This window comes from Podarcis raffonei, chromosome 10, assembly GCF_027172205.1.
Source record: "Podarcis raffonei isolate rPodRaf1 chromosome 10, rPodRaf1.pri, whole genome shotgun sequence".
NCBI lineage: Eukaryota > Metazoa > Chordata > Lepidosauria > Squamata > Lacertidae > Podarcis > Podarcis raffonei.
The window spans coordinates 18,112,113-18,137,450 of NC_070611.1; the positions used below are offsets into that span (position 1 = coordinate 18,112,113).

The following is a 25,338-nucleotide window of genomic DNA, read 5'->3' on the forward strand; positions in this document are numbered from 1 at the left end:
TTGCAATTGCCTTATGCGTAACCATTTTCAGTGTCAATTTTGAAAGAATGACTTCTTCTTTTTACTTACTCGCAGGAGAATATTAGAAGCAGCAAAGAAAACCAATCAAACTGGACATTTTCTTTGGATAGGCTCAGACAGTTGGGGGTCTAAGATTGCACCTGTCTACCAGCAAGAGGAGATTGCAGAAGGCGCAGTCACCATTTTGCCCAAAAGAGCTTCCATCGATGGTAAGACAATCCCATCAACTCTGGTCCATGGAGTCCCTAAAAGACCATGTAGAGATCCCCTTCAGCTCAGTGCAGCAGGGGGTTAAAACTCCTTTATGGTATACTGAAGGAGACTTTTACTTACTTGTGCACTGTTTTTCCTTCAGCGGCATTATCCCTTGGTTCCCTTATGTATAATTACTGAGCCAAATAGTTTTTCAGACCAGTAGTGTGGATCAGTCAATGTAGATTTCATTGCACTTCCAATGCAACCTCTGCAAAATACAAAGAAATTTCATTCTACAACTAGCTGTATTTGTAAATTTTGTTTCCCATAGGCTGTATGTGATATATGCCCAGTTTTTCCCCCACCAGTCACATCACCTTCTTGCAATGTCAGCCGTAACTCTTTTTGTGCTCTTTCACCAACCTCCAGGCCAATTTCCTTGTGTTATCTGATGAGCCTGTTGCTTATGGCTGGGAAGCAGACTATATCATCCCATTTACTTGCAGATTCTAAAACGGTGCTATAATGGGCAGAAGTCCTGTAACTGATCTAAAAGCAAGAGTTGCAAAGAACATGTCTTTTAATACCTTTAGAGCAGACAAGGACATTTTCCGTAGGGTAGCCACATGGGCCGAAGCTCTTCAAATGGATTTCATATGGGGACAGATCAAAGTGCTGTCACAGAATAAATGCTTTTGTTGTAAAAGATGCCATGTTTAATCTTGGGCACGTCTAGTTAAGAAAAGGGATTGTGTTGCATGTGATGGAAAGGGTCTCTGGTGAGACCTTGTTAGTCAGTTTACATCAGGAGTGGCTAATATGTGGCTCTCTAGATGTTGGTGAAGTGCAGTTCCCATCACTCCAGCCAGTTTATTGGCTCCAGTCTATTACTGCTTCCAGCATCTGTATCCCCTCACCTGATTACAATGATGGGGAGAAATAGAGCTTTGTGTCATCGGCACATCAATAACACTGTTCTCCAAACCCCCATTGACCTGCCATAGGCTGAGCAGAAGTCCCCTAATGCTTTTTATAGAACTGGCCTTGGAGGTAGATATGAAGCTACCATACTCCCATGTCCCCAACTCCCAAAGTCAGTCCAGCAGGACAACATGGTGGAGGGTATGAAAAGCCAATGAGAGATCAAGCGGAATCAAGAAGGTTGCACTCCCCCCAGTTCTTCTTCCAACAGAGATCATCCATCAGGTTGACCAAGATTGCCTCAATGCAAAAACCAAGCCTGGAGCTAGATTTAAATAGATCTAGGTAACATGTCTTCTCCAAGAATGCATGGAAGTCAACAACAACCACCCTCTTAAGGACCTTGTCCAAAAAAGGGGGCATTCATTAATTTGGTCAGTAACCCTTCCTGAAAGGCATTAAGGCGGAACAACTTATGGTTTTTTAAAAAAAACTATTCTTAATCATAATAACAATGATGATAATGGTAAATATTAAAAATTTATTATTTATAATACTTATGTTCATGTGCTACATGAATATGCACCAAGGCAGCTAAATGCAACTTAGGTTTCTCTTATCTTCACCAATGCACATTTTAGGCTAGAATCCTGAGCATGCTTACTTAAGGAGTAACACTCATTTTACTCAGTGGGAATTACTTCTGAAAAAAACATGTACAGTGGTACCTTGGTTCTCAAACTTAATCCGTTCCGGAAGTCCGTTCCAAAACCAAGGCTTGCTTTCCCATAGAAATTAATGCAAAAAGGATTAATCCATTCCAGACTTTTAAAAGCAACCCCTAAAACAGCAATTTAACATCAATTTTACTATCTAACAAGACCATTGATACATTAAAGGGAAGCAAGAATCAATGTACTGTACTATAAAATAAATAAGACAGTATTGTATATGATAAAAAATAAAAATATTTCTTTTTCTTACCTGCACTGATGATAGTCATTGTTTGGATGGGGCGCTTTTATCCATTTCTGCAGTCACACAATCAGTAGCTGAACTGGGTTCCGCACAGTCACAAAAACAAATTAACTGAAAAAGCCACAAAAACAAAAACGCAAAATAAATAGTAAAAACAAAAGTGCCAAACTTAATCCGTTCTAGAAGTCCATTTGACTTCCGAAATTTTCGAAAACCAAGGTGTAGCTTCTGATTGGTGCAGGTGCCCTGGAAACAATACCTGACAACCGCATCAGACATTCTGCTTTCTGAAAAATGTTCCAAAACCAGAACACTTACTTCTGGGTTTTCAGTGTTTGAGAAGTAAAGTGTTTGAGTACCAAGGCATTTGAGAACCAAGGTACCACTGTATAGGATTTTCTTTGCCTGACATACAATAGTTTTTTAAAAAGGGATTTAGGTATTTATTAAAATATTTTATGTGATATACATATGTGTGTATACAATTCAAAGCAAGCATTTCACTTTGCATAGTAAAATGTAATTTTAATGCCTGTTTTTGTATGTGTTTGTTTTTTCATCATAGGTTTTGATAGATATTTTAGAAGCCGAACTCTAGCAAATAACAGAAGGAATGTGTGGTTTGCAGAATTCTGGGAAGAAAACTTTGGATGCAAGTTGGGTTCTCATGGAAAGAGGAACAGCAATATAAAGAAATGCACAGGTAAATTTAAGAATAGTCCTTGCTGCCTCTCTTGAGAGGACTTTGTTAAGAAATTAAAATTTTTTGAGCAGTTGAATAGTTCCCCAGGTCAGAACACACCTATTCTTAACCTGAATCATGCAATCTCACTCATATATTGGCAAGTTTTTTTAAAAGATTCATTGACTGCTAATTAGATTTATAGAAGCAATTTGTGACTGATTTCATCATGTAACCCTATCTTGGAGTTCATTTCCAGTAGAGCTCAATCTCAAACTGTTGCCTGTAGTTGGTTATATATTTTTCCTAATTAGTTATATAGGGTAGATGGATTGGATGTGATTGTGGTCAACCAAAATATGTGAGTGAAATATTTTACTAACATTTCAGTCAAATCTTTTTCCTGTGATGATTAAGTACAACCTATGGCCAAAGGTATATTGCCACTTTTCTTTTTGGGCATTTCCTTTTGGGAAATTCTGCAGTGAAATATCTGTCAATATAAATAAAATTCAGCGTCTAGGATTTAATATATATATAAGGAATGTACTGATATGCAGGATTCATATGTGAGACTGAATTGCTTTAACTGGAAGTTTAATCAATCAAGTTTTTCTTTGATGATTAATGGGTTTCCAAGTTTAATTATTGATAGTGTTGAAGTTATTTTGTTTTGTTGCTGTGATATGGGGTGAAATAGAAAATATCGAAGATGCTTTGACCTTCTAGAGCTAAGCGATAAATGGTAATATGCATATTTATATTGTCAATTTATTGATTAATAGCTTAAGAAGTATGTGGCTAATCGATAAAAACTTAATCACTTGCCAATCTTAGTAAAGTGTAATGTGTTGGAGTACATTTTCAGTAGATAAAATACTAGAGAACTATACATATTTTCAGTGGAAGATGTAAAGTGAGAGACTAGCAGAAGACCCAACTGGAATGCATGATTTCATTTAGAATTATGTACGTTTGAGGACTAAGCTAAATATTGGTTTGCTTCTAGCTAATCAGTTGTATGCATATCAGTCACACTTCATTGTCTCAAGCATAATATATGATTTCCTTTTGTGAAAAATTTGAACCAGATTGTGTAGGTGGTACAGAAGGTTCAACTCCATTAAGATCAAGTCTGAGTTACTCACCTAACGCTGACCCGAATGACTTACTTTACGCTTTGGTTTAAATTTTTGAGCACAGAGATGCTCTCATTGAAACATCACCCAAAATGTTAATTAAAATTATTCCTTCATGCATATCCTTTTACTGAGAGGGAAGCAGCTTTATCTTTCTGTATGGTTAGCATTTTGTTTTAACTATTCTGCAAACCTAATCAGCCTTTAAATGCCTATAATGACTAACTGCAGCGTTAAAAATAGAGATGGAGACGAGATTCCATGAGCCATCTACAGCAAGTTCAGATTTGCCTAATTTGTGCAGGTCTTGAACAAGCCATAATATTTGTTTCATTGAGAGACATTTATGGTGCTTTATAATAGATATAAAATCTATATTTGATGGATAAGAACTGCTTAATTCAATTATCTGTTTGGGTTCCCCTCTTAGGGATTTTTTTTTTTTGAAGTTTAAGAATTAGAACAAACTATCTTTGCACTGATCAGTCACCTGCAAATGGTTCCTAACATTCAAATAAGCTTTGATGAGAGTATGTATCATAAAACATGGTTTTAAAAAATGGTTTTCTTACTTTGAATCCAATCATATTAACATATCAATATATACCCACACGTTTGAACCTTTATAGCAGGGTCATAAATCTGATAAAAATGAAATCAAGGATTTCCCCTGAATCAAAAGCCCTTGAGCTCATGCAAGGGCACCAATTGGATATATCATTTATTTCGAATCATGGTCTAAGTTGGTAAACCATCGTCCCGGTCAAATTTGATTGTGTGGTTTCAGCCACTTTAGATTGCAGCTAAAAGCTTTCTGGTTGGTATTCAGCTTCTCCCCTGAATATTGATAGGCATGTAGAAATGGCCCTGTATTCCAGAGATGTCTCCTTCCTCTCTCTGTCCACATTGCATAAGCCGTCTTCAGTGGCACTCAGATAAAATTCACTCAGGCAGCTTGGATCCTCAGGAAAACTAGGGAAAAGTCACCCTAATTGAAATTCTCACTCTCTTGATTCTTTACTGTGGATACAACGTTATGAAAGTTAGTCTATAGGCTGTTTTGAGAGCTTAACATATGTATCTGTGCTGGTCCCGGGGGCTAACCGAGAGGCGAGGTCCAGGTCCAGTCCGAGGTCGATGGAGCAATGTGAAGGCAGTCCGCAGAAGTCGAAGCTGGGTGCAGGGCAGGGCGTTGGGTGAGGTCAGAAGCTCTGACAGGGTAGCAGGTCAGGGATCAGGTTGGAACCAACGATGTTGCTCCCGCAACTTGGGACTGGGGCTGGCTGGCCTTTATCTCCCCCGAGGCATAGGGCGGACCCGATCCTCAGTGCTCCTGATACCATACCACACAGCAGTGCACGTAGGAACAGGTGAAAGCACCACTTAGCTGCTGCTGCTTATGATAAGTGGCAATGAATGCTGGGGGACTATATCCTTCCAGTTGCTGGGAGAACTAGAGACGTCTTCTAAGGAGCATATTTCTTACAAGAAAGATTTTTCAGCATGACTCCATGGTATGGATGTATGAAGCACATAGAGTGCAAGGTATGGTAGGTACCTATATAAAAAAAGAAAAAAGGTAAAGGACCTCTGGACGGTTAAGTCCAGTCAAAGGCGACTATGGGTTTGCGGTGCTCATATTATTATTATTATTATTATTAATTTATTATTTATACCCCGCCCATCTGGCTGGGCTTCCCCAGCCACTCTGGGAGGCTCAAACAAAATATTAACATACAGTAATGCATCAAACATTAAAAGCTTCCCTAAACAGGGCTGCCTTCAGATGTCTTCTAAAAGTCTGGTAGTTGTTCTCTTTGAAATCTCGCTTTCAGGCTGAGGGAGCCGGCCACAGACAGCTTTCCGGGACATGTGGCCAGCATGAGTAAACCTCTTCTGGCACATAATGGAAACAAGAGTGCATGGAAACACTCTTTCCCTTCCCACCACAGCAGTACCTATTTATCTACTTGCACTGGTATGCTTTTGAACTGCTAGCAGGAGCTGGGACAGAGCAACAGGAGCTCACCCCATCGTGGGGATTTGAACTGCAGACCTTCCAGTTGGCAAGCCCAAGAGGCTCAGTGATTTAGACCACAGCACCACCCTATATACCTGTACACAACACTTATGAGATCCATCTTGTGTGGCTAGATTATGTGGATGAACCCCACACTTTCTGAGATATGTACAAATTTGCTCTGCATCGAACGTCATTCTCTACATGCAAAGCGGAAAACTGGACTGAGGGCTGTAAACGATTTCTAATTACCAGCAGTAACTGAATGGAGATGTTCTTTGTGTTTTCTCTGTTTAGCTATCTCAGCTTTTGCTATATTGGACATTGAAGGGTTTCAGGGCAGTAATGGATTGAATTAATCTTCCCTGCCTTATTCTTATCTTGGCATCATCTCAGAATATTTATAACTTGTGTTTGATAAACTCAGCTAAAGCAAGGAGGTCCACACTGCTGGGTGTAACATTAAATCAACCCACTGTCATCAAAGCATTTTCTTAAGTAATATATGGGGGGTCTAGAACACTTAACTCTGCCTTTTAGACCACAGATCATATCTCAGGAGGCGATAGTAGAAAAAGAGCCATATGCATTTACTGTGTGATAGTTTAGATCGTCATTTTCCCCCAAGCACCCAGATCTTGACTGGTTTGCAAGTTGTAGACACTTAAGTCCAAGGGATGGTGGGCAGGCATTAGAGGGAAAAACTGGGGTGTCCATCAGCAACAGAACTTACAAGGCAGGCAGCAGATATGTATTGCGTGTCGAGGTCCCCAGGGCCACCCCAATAACTCACACATCACACCAAAATTTTTGTTTAAGGTTTTTGGCATAATTTTGGCCACAACTTTATTAAAATACAAACATGTGAGTGGTTGCTTAGGCATTGGTTGCGACTAGCTGCCCCCACCATGGGGGACAGTCTGACATTCCGCAAGCCTGCGAAAGTCAGAAAAGGGGAATACACTTGGGGCTAGGTACGGAGCAGGGAACCTGCCCTCAGCCCACCCCAAATGCAGCCAGGAGCTCTTGCAGTGGCCCGAGCCCCCTTGACAGAGTGGACAAGCAATAGTTAGCCCCTGATTCCTTTAATGGAATCCCATGCAGCAGCAGCATTAGAGGGGCAGGCACAGCCAATCCATGCCCCTCAACCAACCAAACCATAAACCAATGCCTAACCGCAACCTTACAAGTTTTGACGATTTGCTACGCAGTAGGCAAAAACCAAATGGCCCCAGCCAATCAGCCAGATGGACAAAATTCCCACCGGGCCCCTGCCCCAAGAGCAGACGACCCCATGACAGGCATAGCAAGGTCAAGCGAACAACCCTAATTCTAGGGAGGGGGGGGGACGGGCAATCCGATGCACGAGCGAAAAGAGGAAGCCCTAGCCTTGTGCAAGGAGTTTTAGCATTTCTGGCTGTCAATCAACAAATGGCAACATTAACTTCTTCCCAACAACAAGGGAAGCCCAGTCGCATCAGTGGCCAATGGTCAATTAGCCCACCCCACAACTTTGGAGTGTCCTGGCGGCCCCCACCGCAACACGTGCTCTCCATGAAGGAGAACACGCTTTAGCAGAGGCATAGCACCCAAATCACAAGTAATAAGCCCCATTCAGGTCTTATGTTAAAACTCTAGCACTCTTATCATTACAAAATGACTTACGTGATGTATGGTCTCTTCTGCATTTAATTTCACAGCGGAATAGTTGCTTAAACGATGGTGTCATAGCAGACAAAGAAAGTAAAGACATCCCCCATACCTTCGTGATGATTTTGCTGTCTATTGATGGTGCATTTTGCTGCTGGAGCTTTTGCTGCTGCTTGTTTTATAGGATATAATGTGGATTTTATTATAATACATTGTTCTTTTTTATTTTACGCCATGCTTTATGTTTTTAAATTTGGTAAGTCGCTTGGAGACTCCTTGTGTGCCAACAGAGCCATTAATACAGCTGCTGCTGCAGCAGCAAATATAATGCAGAGGGTACGTCGTGGGGTTGTGTCAAAGGTAGTAGTCATGGTACTGAATTTTTAGAAGGTGGTGATATATAAATGTAACTAGATCATCCTATTTTGAATAGCCACTCATTCCTTCATTCCTCCCCCCCAAAAAAAACAACTGATCCAATGGTGACAGGACCACATGAGTATCCCCCTAAAGATGGCATGGGTTTTTTAAATTTAAGTATTTAAATAGATAAATTTAAATAAAGTTGGAAACTGTAAGCCTTAGCAGGTCTAATCACCTGTTGGTTCACACTCTGCTTCCTGTTCTACCTACCACTTTGGAGGCAAATGATCACATGCAAGTCGCCGATGCTTGCAAAGCTTTTTTGAATAATAAAAATAAAATAATATTAATTAATTAATCAATAATTTATTATTTATACCCTGTCCATCTGACTGGGTTGCCCCAGCCACCCTGGGCAACTTCCAACGTATAATAAAGCATTGAACATTAAAAAGATTCCCTAGACAAGGCTGCTTTCAGATGTCTTCTAAAGTTTATATAGTGACTCATCTCCTTGACATCTGATGGGAGGGCGTTCCACAGAGTAGGTGCCACTACTGAGAAGGCCCTCTGTTTTCCCATCTTGGTGAGAAAACCCACAAAAAGCATTCTCGGTTCCTATGAAGTAGACATTCAAGCTAAGACAAAACACAACTTCCGTGTCGCCCATCATCTTCTTTTTTTGGTTGCTTCTTTTAATAAGAAAAATGCAATGAGAAGAAAGCAAAGCATTTCAATTAACTATGTTGTATTTGTTCTATTTGTATTCACCGCGGGGAATCTGAGCCTCTGATTCTGTCAGCAAACCCATCCCTTTTAGATTTGTAGCTTTCTCCCACCACCATGTGATGAGTCATGCCCCAGTCCATGGGTGTTAGGAAGGCAGTTTATCTTCCCAGCTTATCAGTAATGCACTTACTCTGACAGAAGCTGCAGCCTGAATCCTATCAACCCCAGATCTATACGCTCACTTACAAAAGCAGAAGACACTTACTTTTGAAGTTGTTTGGAGCACTGTGAGTAAAGTCTAATTATACTGAGGTGGGAAACCTGTGTCTGTGCATACTGTTCTAGGTTCATGCTGCTCCAGGCCAAAAGCCATAGGGATCAGGGGCCAAGTCTTCTTCCTGGCAAGCACGTTTTCTATGCTTAGGGTCTTTGTGGGTGGTTGCGAAGGCTGGGGACAGTAGTCTGTCAAGCACAGTATGAAAATACAACACCTCAAGCACAGGTGTCAAGGAGCTGTCAAGTGAGCCAGATCAACCACAGAGCAGGCACACGTGCAGGAGGCATGGAAGGCATTTAGCTCTTTATTAACAGAAAATAACAACGCTGCAAAGTCCTCTGCTCAGAATCCATCTGAGACATTGCTGAAACTGACTACTAGCTCTGTCCTTTTCCCTTTAGCCTTCATTCTGGATCCCTCCCAAGCAGACAAAGTCTGCGTCCAGGGGATGAGCTCCTCCTCTGGGCCTGTCTGATCTGTTGCTCAGCAATGTGCAGGACTGTCTTCGAGTGGGGTGTTGGGGGGTGGGGTGGTAAGCCAGCAGCACTGGGACTGTGCTCCTGCTGGGTAGCAGGGCCAGTCTCTGACTCCTTTCTGTGAGTCTGCACTCACACTGTGACTCTCAGCCTATAACCCTGTCCTGGGAGACCCTCCTTCTCTTGAGCCCTCTTGATCGCTCAAACGCCTTGCTTCTAGTGCTTCCCAGCTCATCGCTTCCACAGACTGCTCTTCGGTGTCCTAGCACCAGGATTCGGGATCTAAGTCATCATCTTCTCTGCCCTCCCTGGGCAGTTCTTGGGCAGGAGGCATCTACCATCCTACCTCATTCAGCCAGTCCCTGACAACAAGTTTGCCACAGGTTTGAGTTATAAACAAAGGGTACTTTAATATGGGACACGGGTGGCACTGTGGGTTAAACCACTGTGCCGCTTGGGCTTGCCAATCGAAAGGTTGGTGGTTCGAATCCCCATGACGGGGTGGGCTTCCGTTGTTCGGTCCCAGCTCCTGCCAACCTAGCAGTTCGAAAGCATCCCAGTGCAAGTAGATAAATAGGTACCGCTCTGGCGGGAAGGTAAATGGCATTTCTGTGCGCTGCTCTGGTTTCACCAGAAGCGGCTTAGTCATGGTGGCCACATGACCTGGAAGCTGTACGCTGGCTCCCTCAGTCAGTAAAGTGAGATGAGCGCCGCAATCCCAGAGTCGTCCGCGACTGGACCTAATGGTCAGTGGTTCCTTTACCTTTACATAATTCACAGTTTCTGAAACAACACACCAAAACACAGCCATCTTTCAAAATTCTCTGAATTTTGCAAGGCAGTTCTTACACCAATTAATGTGTCCTTCCTCTCTTTCCCTCTCTCTCTCTCTCTCTCTCTCTCTCTCTCTCTCTCTCTCCACACACACACACACACACACACACACACACACAAGTAAAAGTGTGCATACTGTCTGCGGAAGCAAACAACCACTGGTTCCCTCAGTCTGTAAAGCGAGATGAGCTCCGCAATCCCAGAGTCGTTCACAACTGGACTTAATTGTCAATGGTCCCTTTACCTTTACCTTTACTTTACTATAGCTCAGTTCCAAATCATATGCATTAGGCCCTATTTGACCAACCTTCCTAACCATTTGGAAAAGTTAAAATGGGTCTGTCACTTTCCACCTCTGGGACAGGCACCTATGCTAAGATGGTAGTCATCCAAAAGTTTTGGGGTGAGGCTTCCCCCTCTATTGCCACTGGACCTCTTGGCATTGCCATCTTGCCTTGAAGCCAACCAACAGTAAGGGCATTGGGATATGATACATGAACAGGCACCAAAATCATGTAAGCCAATTGAGAACTTTTCCTCCCTAAAAAAAAGAGCTACCGGTACCTTTACTTTGATAATTTACAGAGGAAGCTCTTAATTAGTGGCCTAAATTAGATTCCATTGGAGGGAATTCACACATCATTAACTCAGACATCACACCATATTATACTTACGCTTCCTTAACCATAGTTTTTGAGCTATCTGTATGGAGCCAGTATATCATCAGAATGCACTATATAACCTATTCCTATATACAAGAACTTAATAAAACAAACTTAGTTCCAGTGACATCACTGATTAGTTATGAATAAAACTAATTAATTAACTCTTGTCAAATGTTCTGAAAAACCCATGATGTATATAGTCAGATTTGTCACTGCTGTCTGTATGGATGATATGCCCTAGAAAAAGGCAGATTTGTCTCTTCAGTTCCGCTTCATTATTATAAAGAAAGCTAGTTTTACTCGCATCACATTTAAGTTACAGATTCGATTATGCAATAAATATGTGAGATATATCCCAGCAGCTTCCACTTTATAGTCTCCACTTTATAAATTTGTATATGATTTGCAAGATGTCAGTGTGTCCCCCAAATAAGCTGATTTAAGGGCAAGAAAATGACAAAAAAATAACAACAGGGAATGATGATTTGAGTTTCATTGCAGATCATTTTCTCTGACCTTAATAAAACATGGCTGTCCTTAATAATATTTACATTTTGCTAGGGATGTGTCTGCTGATTTAATTACGCTATAGATTTATTTTAAAAATGGACAAAAAGAAATGCTGCAGATATCTCAGTACAACTGATTACATGCTGGCTGAGTTCCCAAGAGACAGTAGGAAGGATTCTGAGTTTGTAAAGCCTTAAGTTTAGGTCCCAATATCCTTACAATTTAAGATATTTCCCCTTTTTTTGCCCTGTGGAATGGATAAGAATCAGGCATTCTCTAAGCAACAGGAAACTGACCCATGTCCAAGCACAGCCAAGGGACAAACAAAGCAGCATTGAAAATAATTGTAGTGAGATTTATTGAGAGAAAAGTGGAAGTTATCCAGGGCCCATACAGGAAGTGTTGGTTAAACTCTGTCATATCTTATATACCAGCCTTCCCCAACATGGTGCCCTCCCCAGTGCCTTGGACTATAACTATCATCCCTTTCAAGCATGGCCAAAGGTAAGGCATGATGGGAGTCCCAAACACCTGGAGGGTACCAAGTTGAGGGGGCTGCTGTTTACTATATATTAATGCCAAACAACAATGTCAATACTGTGGCGATCACACAGGGTCCCCAGTTGTTTCACCGTCTATTGATCCCTGTGCCACCACTTTATTTCTCGCTGCCAGCACTCAGGCCCTACCTGATACAATACTGAGTCCAGTCAGGTTTAAATTGGAACATAAACTTCTGTTTATTTATTGCAGTTTAACAAGCGTGTGGTTTCATAAACGGTATCGGTCAATTACAATCATAGGGTGCCTATCCAGACCTATAACTTCTGCTACCTGCTTTCACTCACTAAACCAACTTTCAGATATTTACCTGTCTTCCTAGCTCCTAACTGTTCCTGACTCAACTTATTTCACTATACTAACTCAACTTATTTCACTATACTAACTCAACCTACCCACAAACTCTATCCCAATTCACTCCCACTCCAACCAACCACCCAACTCCCAACGATTTTGACCAAAGTCCCTCATGATTTTCTTGCGGAGAAGTTGGTAAAATATGGGCTGGATGAGGGAACTGTTAGCTGGGTTTGTAGCTGATTGATCAACCCAACCCAAAGAGGGCTCAGTAATGGTTCCTCACCATCCTGGAAAAAAGTGACAAGTGGGGTGCTGCAAGGTTCTGTCTTGGACCCATTGTTGTTTAATGTTTTTTTATAAATGACTCAGATAAAGGAATTGAGGGGATGCTCATCACATTTTCAGATGACACCAAACTGAGAGGGGTACCTAATGCTGTAGAAGACAGAATCTAGATTCAATACATAATTAACAGATTGAAGAACTGGGCCAAAATTAACAAAATTAATTTCAATAGGGACAAATATAAGGTTCTGCACTTAGGCAGGAAGAAACACCTGCACAAATATAAGATAGGGGACACCTGGATTGCCAGTTGTTGTTGTTTAGTCGTTTAGTCGTGTCCGACTTTTTGTGACCCCACGGACCACAGCATGCCAGGCACTCCTGTCTTCCACTGCCTCCCGCAGTTTGGTCAAACTCATGCTGGTAGCTTTGAGAATACTGTCCAACCATCTCGTCCCCTGTCATCCCCTTCTCCTTCTTCTCTTTCCCAACATCAGGGTCTTTTCCAGGGAGTCTTCTCTTCTCATGAGCTGGCCAAAGTATTGGAGTCTCAGCTTCAGGATCTGTGCTTCCAGTGAGCACTCAGGGCTGATTTCCTTCAGAATGGATAGGTTTGATCTTCTTGCAGTCCATGGGACTCTCAAGAGTCTCCTCCAGCACCATAATTCAAAAGCATCAATTCTTCGGTGATTAGTCGTCTTTATGATCCAGCTCTCACTGCCAGTAATACATGTGAAAAGGATCTAGGGGTCTTAGTAGACTGCAAGCTTAACATGAGTCAACTGAGAGGTGCAGCAGCAGCAGCAAAAAACCTATCCTGTTCTCGACTGCATCAACAGAAGAAAACTAGATGCATGCTGGTATCCGGATTCTGTGCAGTTTGAAGTTCTTGTTTGGTAGACCAGTCAGTCATGTGAATTCTCACCTTCAATCTGAAGTAGTTCAGCTGAGACAAAGGTGTTAGCATCACAGCGAGAACTGGGGCTCTGGTGAGAACAACTATGCTTAGGATAAAGAATCACCATCTGAATGGTTATATATGTCTAAGTATACCTGGTACAAACAATACAGTGGTACCTCGGGTTACATATGCTTCAGGTTACATACGCTTCAGGTTACAGACTCTGCCAACCCAGAAATAGTTGGGAGCTGCCCAGAGTGGCTGTGGAAATCCAGCCAGATGGGTGGGCTTTAAATAATAAAATATGATGATAATGTTGATGTTGAGGATGGTGATGATGATGATGATGATGTGTAAATCCAAGTTTCAGTCCTTGCACTGTATATGACACAATATATGCAGTACAGTGGTTTCTTTATACAGTTTCTTTATACAGCAGAGTGCATTCCCCTTCTTACACAGCAGAAAGCTGGCTGCAGACTCGTGTGAGCCTCTTAAGACAATAAACAATTCAATCTGGCTTGCCCAGGTTGAGATATGTTCTATTATTCCTGGTAAGACCCCTTTGATCTCTCCTAAAAGAATACGGTGGTACCTTGAGTTACATACGTTTCAGGTTACATACGCTTCAGGTTACAGACTCCGCTAACCCAGAAATATTACCACAGGTTAAGAACTTTGCTTCAGGATGAGAACAGAAATCGTGCTCCTGCAGCGCGGCGGCAGCAGGAGGCCCCATTAGCTAAAGTGGTACTTCAGGTTAAGAACAGTTTCAGGTTAAGAACAGACCTCTGGAACGAATTAAGTACTTAACCTGAGGTACCACTGTACTTGTTTTTACCCCCCTCCTTTATACAGTGGTACCTCAGGTTAAGAACTTAATTCATTCTGGAGGTCCGTTCTTAACCTGAAACTGTTCTTAACCTGAGGTACCGCTTTAGCTAATGGGGCCTCCCACTGCTGCCACGCTGCCACCGCACAATTTCTGTTCTCATCCTGAAACAAAGTTCTTAACCCAATGTTCTATTTCTGGGTTAGCATTCCCAGCACTGCTCGGGAATGCTAGGAAACAAAGAAAAGAAAAAACCAGTGCGGTTTTGAAATCAGTGGTTAAAACTATTGGAGTTTTGAAAAGTTCATTCCACTATCTTCATTCAAAATTGTGTCTTAAACATAGACCAAAACCTTCTCCTTAAGATCTGATTAAGATCAGAAGGCCTTTGAAAGGTCCAACCTTCTATCATGATTCAAAATGGCTTTCAATCATAACCAAACATAGATGAAAACCTGCTATTTGATATTGGGAACCATTATGTACACAAAAGTGTGGTTATGATCTATTAAGAGGTGTCCAAATGCATAGAGAACAAGTAACTTTCCAAAATATCTAGTTTTTCTGTGGCTGCAACTTTGCATTTGATAACTTCTACTGAGCCACAAGCAGTTGCTTCTAAATAACTTTGTACAGGACTGCAGCCTGTTTCAAGATATCTTGTTCAGATTCAGTACCCTAAACATTAATGCTTGATAGATGTGACCTTTCCCACTTCCAATATTAGTCAAGGCAGGAGGGCACATTAATGGTTATTAGACAGATTGGTTTATTTATTCCCTGCAATAGTCATTTATTTCAGTGATGAGATAATCCCGGGAGGTAAACAAAATCATATTTTTTGGTGGGAGGGGGCATTATTTGGTACACCTGTATAATAGATGTATCCTGCCACTGAAACAAGAATTGCTGCTGTTTGAACCTCCGATGTTTTGTGTTGAGCAAAAAAGCAATTTGGTTCACTGCATGAAAAATGTGTACTTTCTCTGTTAGTGGTGCTAGTAGAGTTTTGTGACTGCAGTTGTTGTTTCCAAGTCTAGATGGTTAAAAACCCATCTGATCCTTGCCCTCAAACTGCTGTTGTTTCACAATATGGAAGGGGCACACTCATTTTTCATATACAATATAAATGTGAATAAATCATGTTTCCATAGGCTTCTACTTGTTCATTCAAGGTTGTGTGGTTCTCTTTAGGATAAACTTCCTCACTGTATGGATGACCAAGCCATTGCTTGTTTTTAATTGCTTGTTCAGCTTAAAGAATACAAGGGTTTATTCTGGGTTGCTCAACTATATATATCTACCATCTATTGGTAAGGAATGAAGGGGATTGTTTTGGATGGTGCTTTGCGACCCTTTCAGTAGATTTTGTATCTCTAAGACTGGCGTTTGTAGTAAAAATAACTGCTGAAAAAGTCAAGACTGTCTCTTTGTAAGCCAGCTTGTCAAACACTGTTGTTGTTTTCTACATATCTAACGAGTTGACTTTGTTGCCATGGAAACAATTGGCTAGAGATGCTTTCAGTAGGCTTCCCCCCACCTGCATCACCTGGATGGATGCCACATCCTCCTAGAGATAGGAGGAAAAATAGGTCAGAACCTAGTCTGAGAAGGCTGGAGCTGGGAAGTCCACAACCTGACTTACTGTGCTGAAACCATACCTATAGCTTTGGTGGACTTTCCAGAAAAATTAATGGTCAAACAAGGTCTGTTGGAGTCTTAATGCTGTGAGCCCTTCCATCTTATTCTTGTATTTTCTTGTAAACCATTTAGAGGTTTTACTGCAATCAAATGGTATACAAATACAAAGCTTGGGATAGCTCAGTCTGTAGAGCATGAGACTCTTAATATCAGGGTTGTGGGTTCAAACCCCACATTGGCCAAAAGATTCCTGCATTGCAGAGGGTTAGAATAGATTATCCTTGTGGTCTCTTCCAGCTCTATGATTCTATTATTATTCTCCGGTTGTATATGTTTGTGCGTGTCTATATTTCTATATATCAGTGCTGTTTATCAATATGACGTGTGATCCAAAAGCTGTTCAGCTTGCAATGTCTTGACATTTACTGCTGTTTTCCTCATGGCGTGGGAAACTTACCAATTCCGTTGTATTTTAGAATACAAGATAGATTACAAACCGCCTCACTGTGGCCGTACTCACAATAGTCCAGCGAAGTTTGCTATTTTGCAGATAGAAAAACCAGCATTGAGAGATATTCTTCTGCTCGTGGGTTCATGACTGAGAAAAATGGTTCAGGCTCAAGTCCAACACTATTTTTGGATCATACGCTGGCACTGAGCATTTGTCACATAACTATGATGCTGGAGCTTCATTACATCCTCCTAAAGCACTTTAGCATTATCACCTGAAGAGGGAACCCAGGTAAAACAGCCCTTAGAGTTGTGCAACTCCTCTGGCTTGCTTTTCTGTGTGTGCATTTATAGTGAAAATCTCCAGAAAGGTGCCTGTGGAAATGCTGAAGGTGGCAGGAGAGGATATATTGATTATTAATATCCTTCCTAATTTTTGCTAGCAAGTTTCTTTATACAGCAGAGTGTATTCCCCTTCTTACACAGCAGAAAGCTGGCTGCAGACTCGTGTGAGCCTCTTAAGACAATAAACAATTCAATCTGGCTTGCCCAGGTTGAGATATGTTCTATTATTCCTGGTAAGACCCCTTTGATCTCTCCTAAAAGAATACGGTGGTACCTTGGGTTACAGACACTTCAGGTTACAAATGCTTCAGGTTACAGACTCTACTAATGCAGAAATAGTACCTCAGGTTAAGAACTTTGCTTCAGGATTAGAACAGAAATCGTGCGGTGGCAGCAGGAGGCCCCATTAGCTAAAGTGGTACCTCAGGTTAAGAACAGTTTCAGGTTAAGATGGACCTCCAGAACATATTAAGTTCTTAACCAGAGGTACCACTTTAAAGATGCCACGGTCTTATTCATAAGTAACAAAAAGTAGTTTTACTCACGATCAGGCAGAGCACAGTTTGATCCCTGAAGGCAGGCCTTAGGTTTAAAGTTACAAACATGTAAAAACAGTTTTACCCCATATAAGAGATAACCTTGGGAGACTGCTGGCTGGCAGCCAGCAGTACTGTCCGGGTGAATCAGGAAGTTTGCAGGACGGAAAAGAAGATCGAAGAGAGGGAGGTGGCTGCGTGACTTGGCCTTTTACCAGGTCTGGAAAGGGCACGCCCGCCTACCGGTCACATGCAAAGAAGGATGCTCCAGGCAGGTGAAACAGGAAGTTCAACTGACTGGACCAACATCCTTTGCATGACCACTCTAGCAAAACAGGTGATGTTGTTCTTGATTGCTTCCAGTGGATTACATCCCACAGTAGAGGCTCTCCGTATAAGTGTTACTAAATCTATGCTCCTGAATCCTGTATGCCTTCCTCACACTTGCTTTCCCATGTGTAAAACTTCAGAACAGGAACATAGGAATCTGTCATAAAGGTAAAGAGACCCCTGACCATTAGGTCCAGTCGTGACCGACTCTGGGGTGGGGCGCTCATCTCGCTTTATTGGCCGAGGGAGCCGGCATACAGCTTCCAGGTCATGTGGCCAGCATGACTAAGCCGCTTCTGGCGAACCAGAGCTGTGCACGGAAACGCTGTTTACCTTCCCGCTGGAGCGGTCCCTATTTATCTACTTGCACTTTGAGGTGCTTTCGAACTGCTAGGTTGGTAGGAGCAGGGACCAAGCAATGGGAGCTCACCCCATTGCAGGGATTCAAACCGCCAATCTTCTGATCGGCAAGTCCTAGGCTCTGTGGTTTAACTCACAGCGCCACCCGCGTCCCATAGGAATCTGCCATAGACTTAGTCAAATCATCGGCCTATTAAGCTCCATTTTGTTTTGCCAGAGTTTCAGTTAGGGGTCTTTCTTAGCTCAACCTGGAGATTGCTGGGGATTGACTCTGGAACTTTCTACATGCAAGGCATGTGCTCTACTATGGATCTACAGCCCTTTGCCTGAGTCGTGGCTTCTTCCAACCACATTATATCTGGCCACCCCCAACCCAGATTAAAATGAGACTGGGGTGGAATCTACACACACATATTAAAAACACTGTGAGAATGTTTTTGTTTTTTTAAAGTTTTGAAAAATATATTGAATTTTGCATAGCTCACTCTCGCCATCTAGTGCCACATTTGTATATTGCACTTTACAACACATTTAAAACATTTCATTTGCAGTTGTGTAGCCGAGTCCTGAAAGGGACACGGGTGGCGCTGTGATCTAAATCACAGAGCCTAGGGCTTGCCAATCAGAAGGTCAGTGGTTCGAATCCCCGCAATGGGGTGAGCTTATGTTGCTGCTCCTGCCAACCTAGCAGTTCAAAAGCACGTCAAAGTGCAAGTAGATAAATAGATACCGCTCTGGCGTGAAGGTAAACGGCATTTCCGTGCGCTGCTCTGGTTCGCCAGAAGTGGCTTTGTCATGCTGGCCACATGACCCGGAAGCTGTATGCCAGCTTCCTCGGCCAATAAAGCGAGATGAGCGCCGCAACCCCAGAATCGTCCGTGACTGGACCTAATGGTCAGGGGTCCCTTTACCTTTAGCTGAGTCCTGGGAATTAGTAATGGTTCTTAAAGTGAATTTTGGACATACCAAATTCTGTTAATGCTGAATTATTTTATGGGTTTTTTTCCATTTTCTGTAGCCTTGGGTGCCTTTGTTCAGAGCAATTATTTATAAACATTGAAACTATCTAGCTGAAGGAGGTCCATATGGTATACATAAAATGCAACATATGACGATTTAATGGTTCATTCTCTCCTGTCGACTAGGGTCGACAGGCAAGATCCATGGCTCAGTGAGCAACTATAAACCTCCATTTTGAGGCACCTGTGACAAGGCTGTGGTGAAGCATACTGATTGGCAGCTGCTACTCTAGCAGAATGCTTTTCTGTGAGGTGCAATATCGCAACACATCCCCAATAGAAGACAACGGCAAAAATATCTCATCATGAAACAACCAACAGCCACATTCTGCCAGCCTCTTTTAGAAGATGTAGCAATGCCTCAGGATGGTTCCTTTTCCAATTATTAGTTTTGGTTTTGCCCTTGATTTCTGACATGGTCATGAGTTATTTAAGTTGTCAAAGGTTGATGAAGATGAACACAAAAGCCGTAGTGTCTGGAAATGCCATAATATAAGCTTAGAGGGTGGGGTGGGGAGAGAGAATATTAAGATTTCCAAATCCCAAAGGGCTTGTGGCAAAAAATTGACTGCTGCTTGTACCCAGTCCCAAACTGAAGGGGCATAGGGGCTGATTTCACCTTCCTGCACCCAAACTATCTAGCTGAAAATGTGTGTGCCCCAAAATGTGTGTGACTCCAAATATTGAGCAGCTGGTCGTAGCAGAACATATGCAGGCTAAGTCAATCACATTAAAGCCACCTTTTCCTTGCTCCCTTGGGCCTCATTGATTGGACCAATTAATAGTGCTTAACTGATTTCAAAATGTGAAGCACCGCATAAATTGAATGTATTGTTATGTTGAAAGGTTGCTGACAAAGCACTAGAGGCCTGGAAATGATTGAGTGCTAAGCGGGGAGTCATTTTGAGTGCTGATTGCTGTCCTGACTGTCCTCTTTCAGCACTGAGGTTGTTAGACCCTCAGAATCTTGTTTGCTTTCCCCCTACAATGATGATGATAGTAATAATAATAATAAACGGATATTACAGCACATCCATAGCATAGCCATGGTTTGAGGTGAGCAAAATTATGCTCTAAATTCAGGTTGATATGAGAAAAACTTATTTTATCCCCCCTTTTTTGTAAATCAGGTGATAGAATGAGGCCTATTTTGCAGAGTGTGCATTGAACCAGTCCTATAGCTCTGGTTTTGGAGCTTCATTATCAACAAAATCATTGTTTAAAGCAGCTTTCTGCTTTAATGTGCTGTGAAAATGTTATGCTTTTATGCTTTCTTCCCTCCCCTTTGAGGTGGGGAACCTTCAAAGATGAAGCAGGTTTTCAAGTTCAAGGTGCTCACACTAGTTTAATGCCCCAAATGACTTAGGCCCCAAATAGATAATTGCCACCTTCTCTACAGACCCCCTCAGGTGTTGAAATGAGCAGATTCTGGTCTCTCTTGGCTGTTCCACCATGCTCAGAAGTTTCTTCATGTTGTGGTGGTGGGCCAGAAAAGGATAATCTTAGTGGCAGCCCCTGTATTGTGGAATTCCTTCCTCAGGGAGATGAACACATCTCCAGTGTTTAGTGGAGATGTATGTTTCCAGAGCCCACCCCCTTTCTGTGACTAATTTGTTTTAACTGTTTTTAATATTGAATTTTAGATTGTTCTACACTGCTGTGGGATTTTGTAGGATGGGGTGGGTAATGATGACATGCCCTCCAACATTTATCTGATGAAAACAGAGATGTTGTTGTTGTGGTTTTGTTTTGTTTTGTTATGCTCTGCCCATCTGACTGGGTTGCCCCAGCCACTCTGGGCGGCTTCCAACATATATAAAAACATAATAAAACATTAAACTTTTTTTTTTAAATAACAACAACAACAACTTCCCTATGCAGGGCTGCCTTCAGGTGTCTTCTGAAGGTTGTATAGTTACTTATCTCCTTGGCTTGGGGGTCGGATGACTTCATACCCTCCAACATTTCTCTGACAAAAAGAGGGATGTCCTAAAGGAAAGCGGGACGTTCCAGGATCAAATCAGAAACTGGGGTGGCTTCTGTAAATCTGGGACTGTCCCTGGAAAATAGGGACACTTGAAGGGTCTGTGGACATGTTGCTTAATAAAGGGAAGAGTTGAGTTGCTGGTTGCTTAGGCCAGGGATGTGGAATCTGTGATCCTCCAGGTGTTCTTAGACTGCAACTCCCACAATCCCATTTTGCCCATTCTAGCGAGGGCTCCTGAAGGATCTCAGGTTCCCTTCCCTGTGCTGCCGAGTGTGGCTGCCATAGTATGGCATGGGAGGAGAGGGCCAGTTGGCTAATCAATTGGATTGCTCATCTTTCTCTTCTGCCACGGTTCTGCAGTTCACTTCTGTAACTGTGAAGTTTTCGGACAGCCACAGGACAAGCAATTAAAAGCACAGTTGGGGTTTTCACACCTGGCCTCCCCCATTTTGTTCTGAAGTTTTAGCCCAGTGATGTTTCATCTTAACACTCATATCGGATGGAAAGTTAGGAAGCAAGGTGTTAATGAGTTGCACAGTACAAGTTGTTACAAGAGAAATGTTGCGTCCACCAAACCCTTGTTTTCTCACGGGTGGCGCTGTGGTCTAAACCACTGAGCCTCTTGGGCTTGCCGATTGGAAGGTCGGCAGTTCGAATCCCCGTGACAGAGTGAGCTCCCGTTGCTCTGTCCCAGCTCTTGCCAACCTAGCAGTTTGAAATCACACCAGTGCAAGTAGATAAATAGATAAATGGCGTGTCTGTGTTCTCTGGTTTCCATCACGGTGTTCCGTTGTGCCAGAAGTGGTTTAGTCATGCTGGCCACATGACCTGGAAAGCTGTCTGTGGACAAACGCCGGCTCCCTCAGTCTGATAGCGAGATGAGCGCCACAACCCCATAATCGCCTTTGACTGGACTTAGCTTTCCAGGCGTCCTTTACTTTTACCTTTTTCTCACAGTGCTAATGTGGGATCTGGGAGGGTACTTATCTTTCTCTTCACTACTGATCCTCTTCTGCAAATGTCCCATTCCTAGTTTAAAGGGTCTTTCCCCCTCCAGTCACTGTCATTGAAAATGAAACAATCAGGGGACATTTGGAGTGAAAGTTGGCAGATAGTTTAATACCCTACTTCCTTTCTGCCCTGCCCTGTAAATAGGGATGAGGTAATCCATCAATTCTCTTTTTTCCTAATCTTAAATTCAGTTTTCCACATTTCCACATCAGTTGCATTGAAAACATCATCATGGAAATCAGCCTTTTAGTTGTCCTGATGTCCATTTTCGTATGCAATCTCCTCCAATGTACACATTTTTGCAATATACACATTTTTCATAGAATCATAGAATTGTAGAATTGGAAGGGACCCTAAGAGCCATTTAGTCCAACCTCCTGCAATGCAGGAATCTCAACTTAAGCATCCATGGCAAGTGGCTATCCAGCGTTTGCTTAGAAACCTCCAATAAAGGTTTTTAAGATAACATCTTAAATTAGATTTTTCTAGATAACATCTAGTTTGCATAGAAGATCCCATTGTGTCATGCTCTTTGTTCTTAGCACCTAATTTTCTTGAAATTCTAGCTACAAAGAGCAGTGACACAGATAATTGTCAGGTGCTGTTACTGTGGTATTCTGTTTGAAAGAACAATGACAATTTCATATTTCTAGTAGAACCTTTCACTGAGTTAGATTACATTGAGATAAAATTAGAGAATAGTTGATTTGGAAGGAGGCTTTTATACCGTATAGTCCAGGGGTCACTCTGTGTTGCTCCTGGATGCCATTATGTGTGGCAGTCCATTCTACTGCACCAGCCAAGGGTCTCAGCAAATATCATGTCAAAAATCCATAATGCACTGGAGACTGTTTGCTGGTCCTGCTTAGTTCCTGGGTTGGCCTCTGCTACACTGAACATGGGCTGATGTCGGGGGCTGGACTGGTGGGAGCTTCTGCTTCTCCTGAGGACAGTATTGATTTAGAACAGTGGTTTGCAGACGGGCATAGTCCAGAGGCGGAAAGCTGGGAAATACTGGGTGAGGAACAGCTAGAAGAGGAAACACCAGGAGAGAGACAGCTGGCAGATTCAGTGTCTTTGGACAGCATTCCTGACACACACACCCTTCGCCTAAGACTAGACGGGCTTTGAAAGTGGTAGAACAGAGAGCTCAATGGCAACAAGCTCAGATTACCTGACGTAGGAGTCATGTAGATTAATGGGGACGGAGGGAGTGAACCTTTACGTGGAGCAATGCCATTTCTAGAGAGATATGCATTCCTTTGTCTCTTGCTGAGATTATTAAAGAAACTAACTGGTAAGTTAGTCGGGTCATGTAGAGTTGGACACAACTAAAGGACTAAACAACAACAACAACTGGTAAGAACGCTCCTTTTGTTTGATCTGCTTATTTACTGCCACTGGGGGAGGAATCCGATCCCCCAAAGCCCACCCTCTGCACGGTGCAGGAAATCCGGAGCTAGAGGATCTCCAACACATGGCTGGCCAGACTCTGCTTGGAGTCCTCCGGAGGGGAGAGTGCACACCTCATATACATTGCCGAACTGCTCTAACCATTAATGCACTTCTAATACAGGGGGAAAAACCCCCTACATATGCACATCCCATTTATGCGGATCTCAGTGAAATAAAGAAATAAATATATTGGCCTTCATTTGGAGCTGCTGCCTGAGTGAAGGAAGGCGGCCTTTGATCAGCCAGTAGGAAGCACCTTCTCCCTGCTGCCACCATTCTGCCACATGTCCACGGCCCCACCCTGGCACCAGTTCTGTTGGCCCTTCTTTTTGGGCCTTGCTCTCCATGCCAGCCTCCGCCACCACACTCACTGGCTCCCCTTGGGCAGGCAGGCAGGTTCAGGACAGGCCGGGCAGTGGCCTCTTGTGATTTCCAGGCTGAGTCTCTTTTCCTCGCCTCCCTGCATATTAAAGTGGGGTGCTCCCCACTTTATTCAATTTCACTTATGCGCACGGACCCTCAGAACACAATAGCCACGTAGGTTGGTGGATGCCTGTAGTCAGCTGAAGAAATGAAGCCTTTTGCTCGGCTCGGTCTGCCTGCATTGACTAAGCCGAGCTTTGTTGACGAACCATAGTATGAGCTAAGAAAAGGCCTTTCATTGAACCATCATAGATTTTATATGCTTCTGTGGGCACACCTGCTGTGTGAATTTAGTGCCATGGCTCCCTGCGTTGAATTGTACTTTTCATGAAGGTGCTGAGAATTCTCTGCTCTGCTGGGGAATGTGCATTCAACCCATCTCATTCTGCACAGAACAGAAATATGCTTCTGTTTGCCCTGATTAGCATGGCTTCACTCTGTTTGCAAGGTTGATCAGCGCTTGTGGTGCTTCAGCGACGTTTACCAACACTGAAAATGACCAATTAACAGTTTAAGTTTCAATAATAATTATTCCCCAATTGTTTAATTATTTAAATAAAGCATTTGGAGTGTTTTAATAGTTCCGCCAACCCTGGAACAAAATGCCCTTCTAATTAGTGCATGAATTAGACTCCATGGTAACTACATGGTCACAATGCCTTATTATTTGGGTAAGTCAACAATGGAAGTCCATGGAATGGGAGTCAAAAAAACAGATACATATATTTGTATTCATACCGGGCACATTTATCATTTTGTATGAAAAGCAGAGTAAAAGCTTTCTGCATAGGGTTTTCTATTTGTGTGTGAGAGAGAATTTGTTTTCAAAGCTATCTGAATATGAAAATGAAATTCAACAACCATCAATACCCAGATTGCTACCTTTCCACCATCAATGCAAGCATCAAAATGCTTTCAGTTTCAAATCGTAGTGTTGGTGCAAGGTTCTCTTAGGTAATATCTGATATTTTAGTTTTATCATTATAAAGTGGGATATACCACTTAAATAGCTCCAAGAGGCCACTTGAAGGTTGCACAAACAACTTCCTACCCTGTTTACTCAGTGGCACAGTTCATACATGGCAAAACATATGTGAGGAGGATGAACCACTGACAGCCTTTGGCTCATGTGCTCCCGTTCTCTTCTTCTTCCCTGGAGTGGCCAGGAGGATGAGATGGGAGGCTTCTATTTCCTTCTTAGGTAAGATGCAAGCCCTATCTGGGCAGTCACCACACTCACATGAGTAGAAGACATGTACTGCCAAACTCTGCCCACTTTGGCATGCTGTCTCTATTCCATGTAGAGTCCTCCACAAGTCTGAGGTTGAAGACCTGCGGTGAGGAATCTTCTCTACTTGTGAAGGCACAGCTCAAAACCCTGATTGTGCAGGGTTCAAAATTGCATAAGGAGCTTCCATGAGTAAAGGAAGCTTCCTGCTGCA

General features: G+C 42.5%; 1 protein-coding gene across 3 annotated transcripts in view; it reads left to right on the plus strand.

Annotated features, from left to right (window-relative positions):
• GRM8 (glutamate metabotropic receptor 8) overlaps positions 1-25,338 on the plus strand; it is a 561,423-nt gene that overhangs the window by 296,561 nt on the left and 239,524 nt on the right. For all 3 annotated transcript variants that reach the window (XM_053405016.1, XM_053405019.1, XM_053405018.1), the window contains exons 5-6: positions 76-230; positions 2,681-2,818. In XM_053405016.1, the coding sequence (XP_053260991.1) occupies positions 76-230; positions 2,681-2,818 (293 nt within the window). The remainder of the gene's footprint in view (positions 1-75; positions 231-2,680; positions 2,819-25,338) is intronic.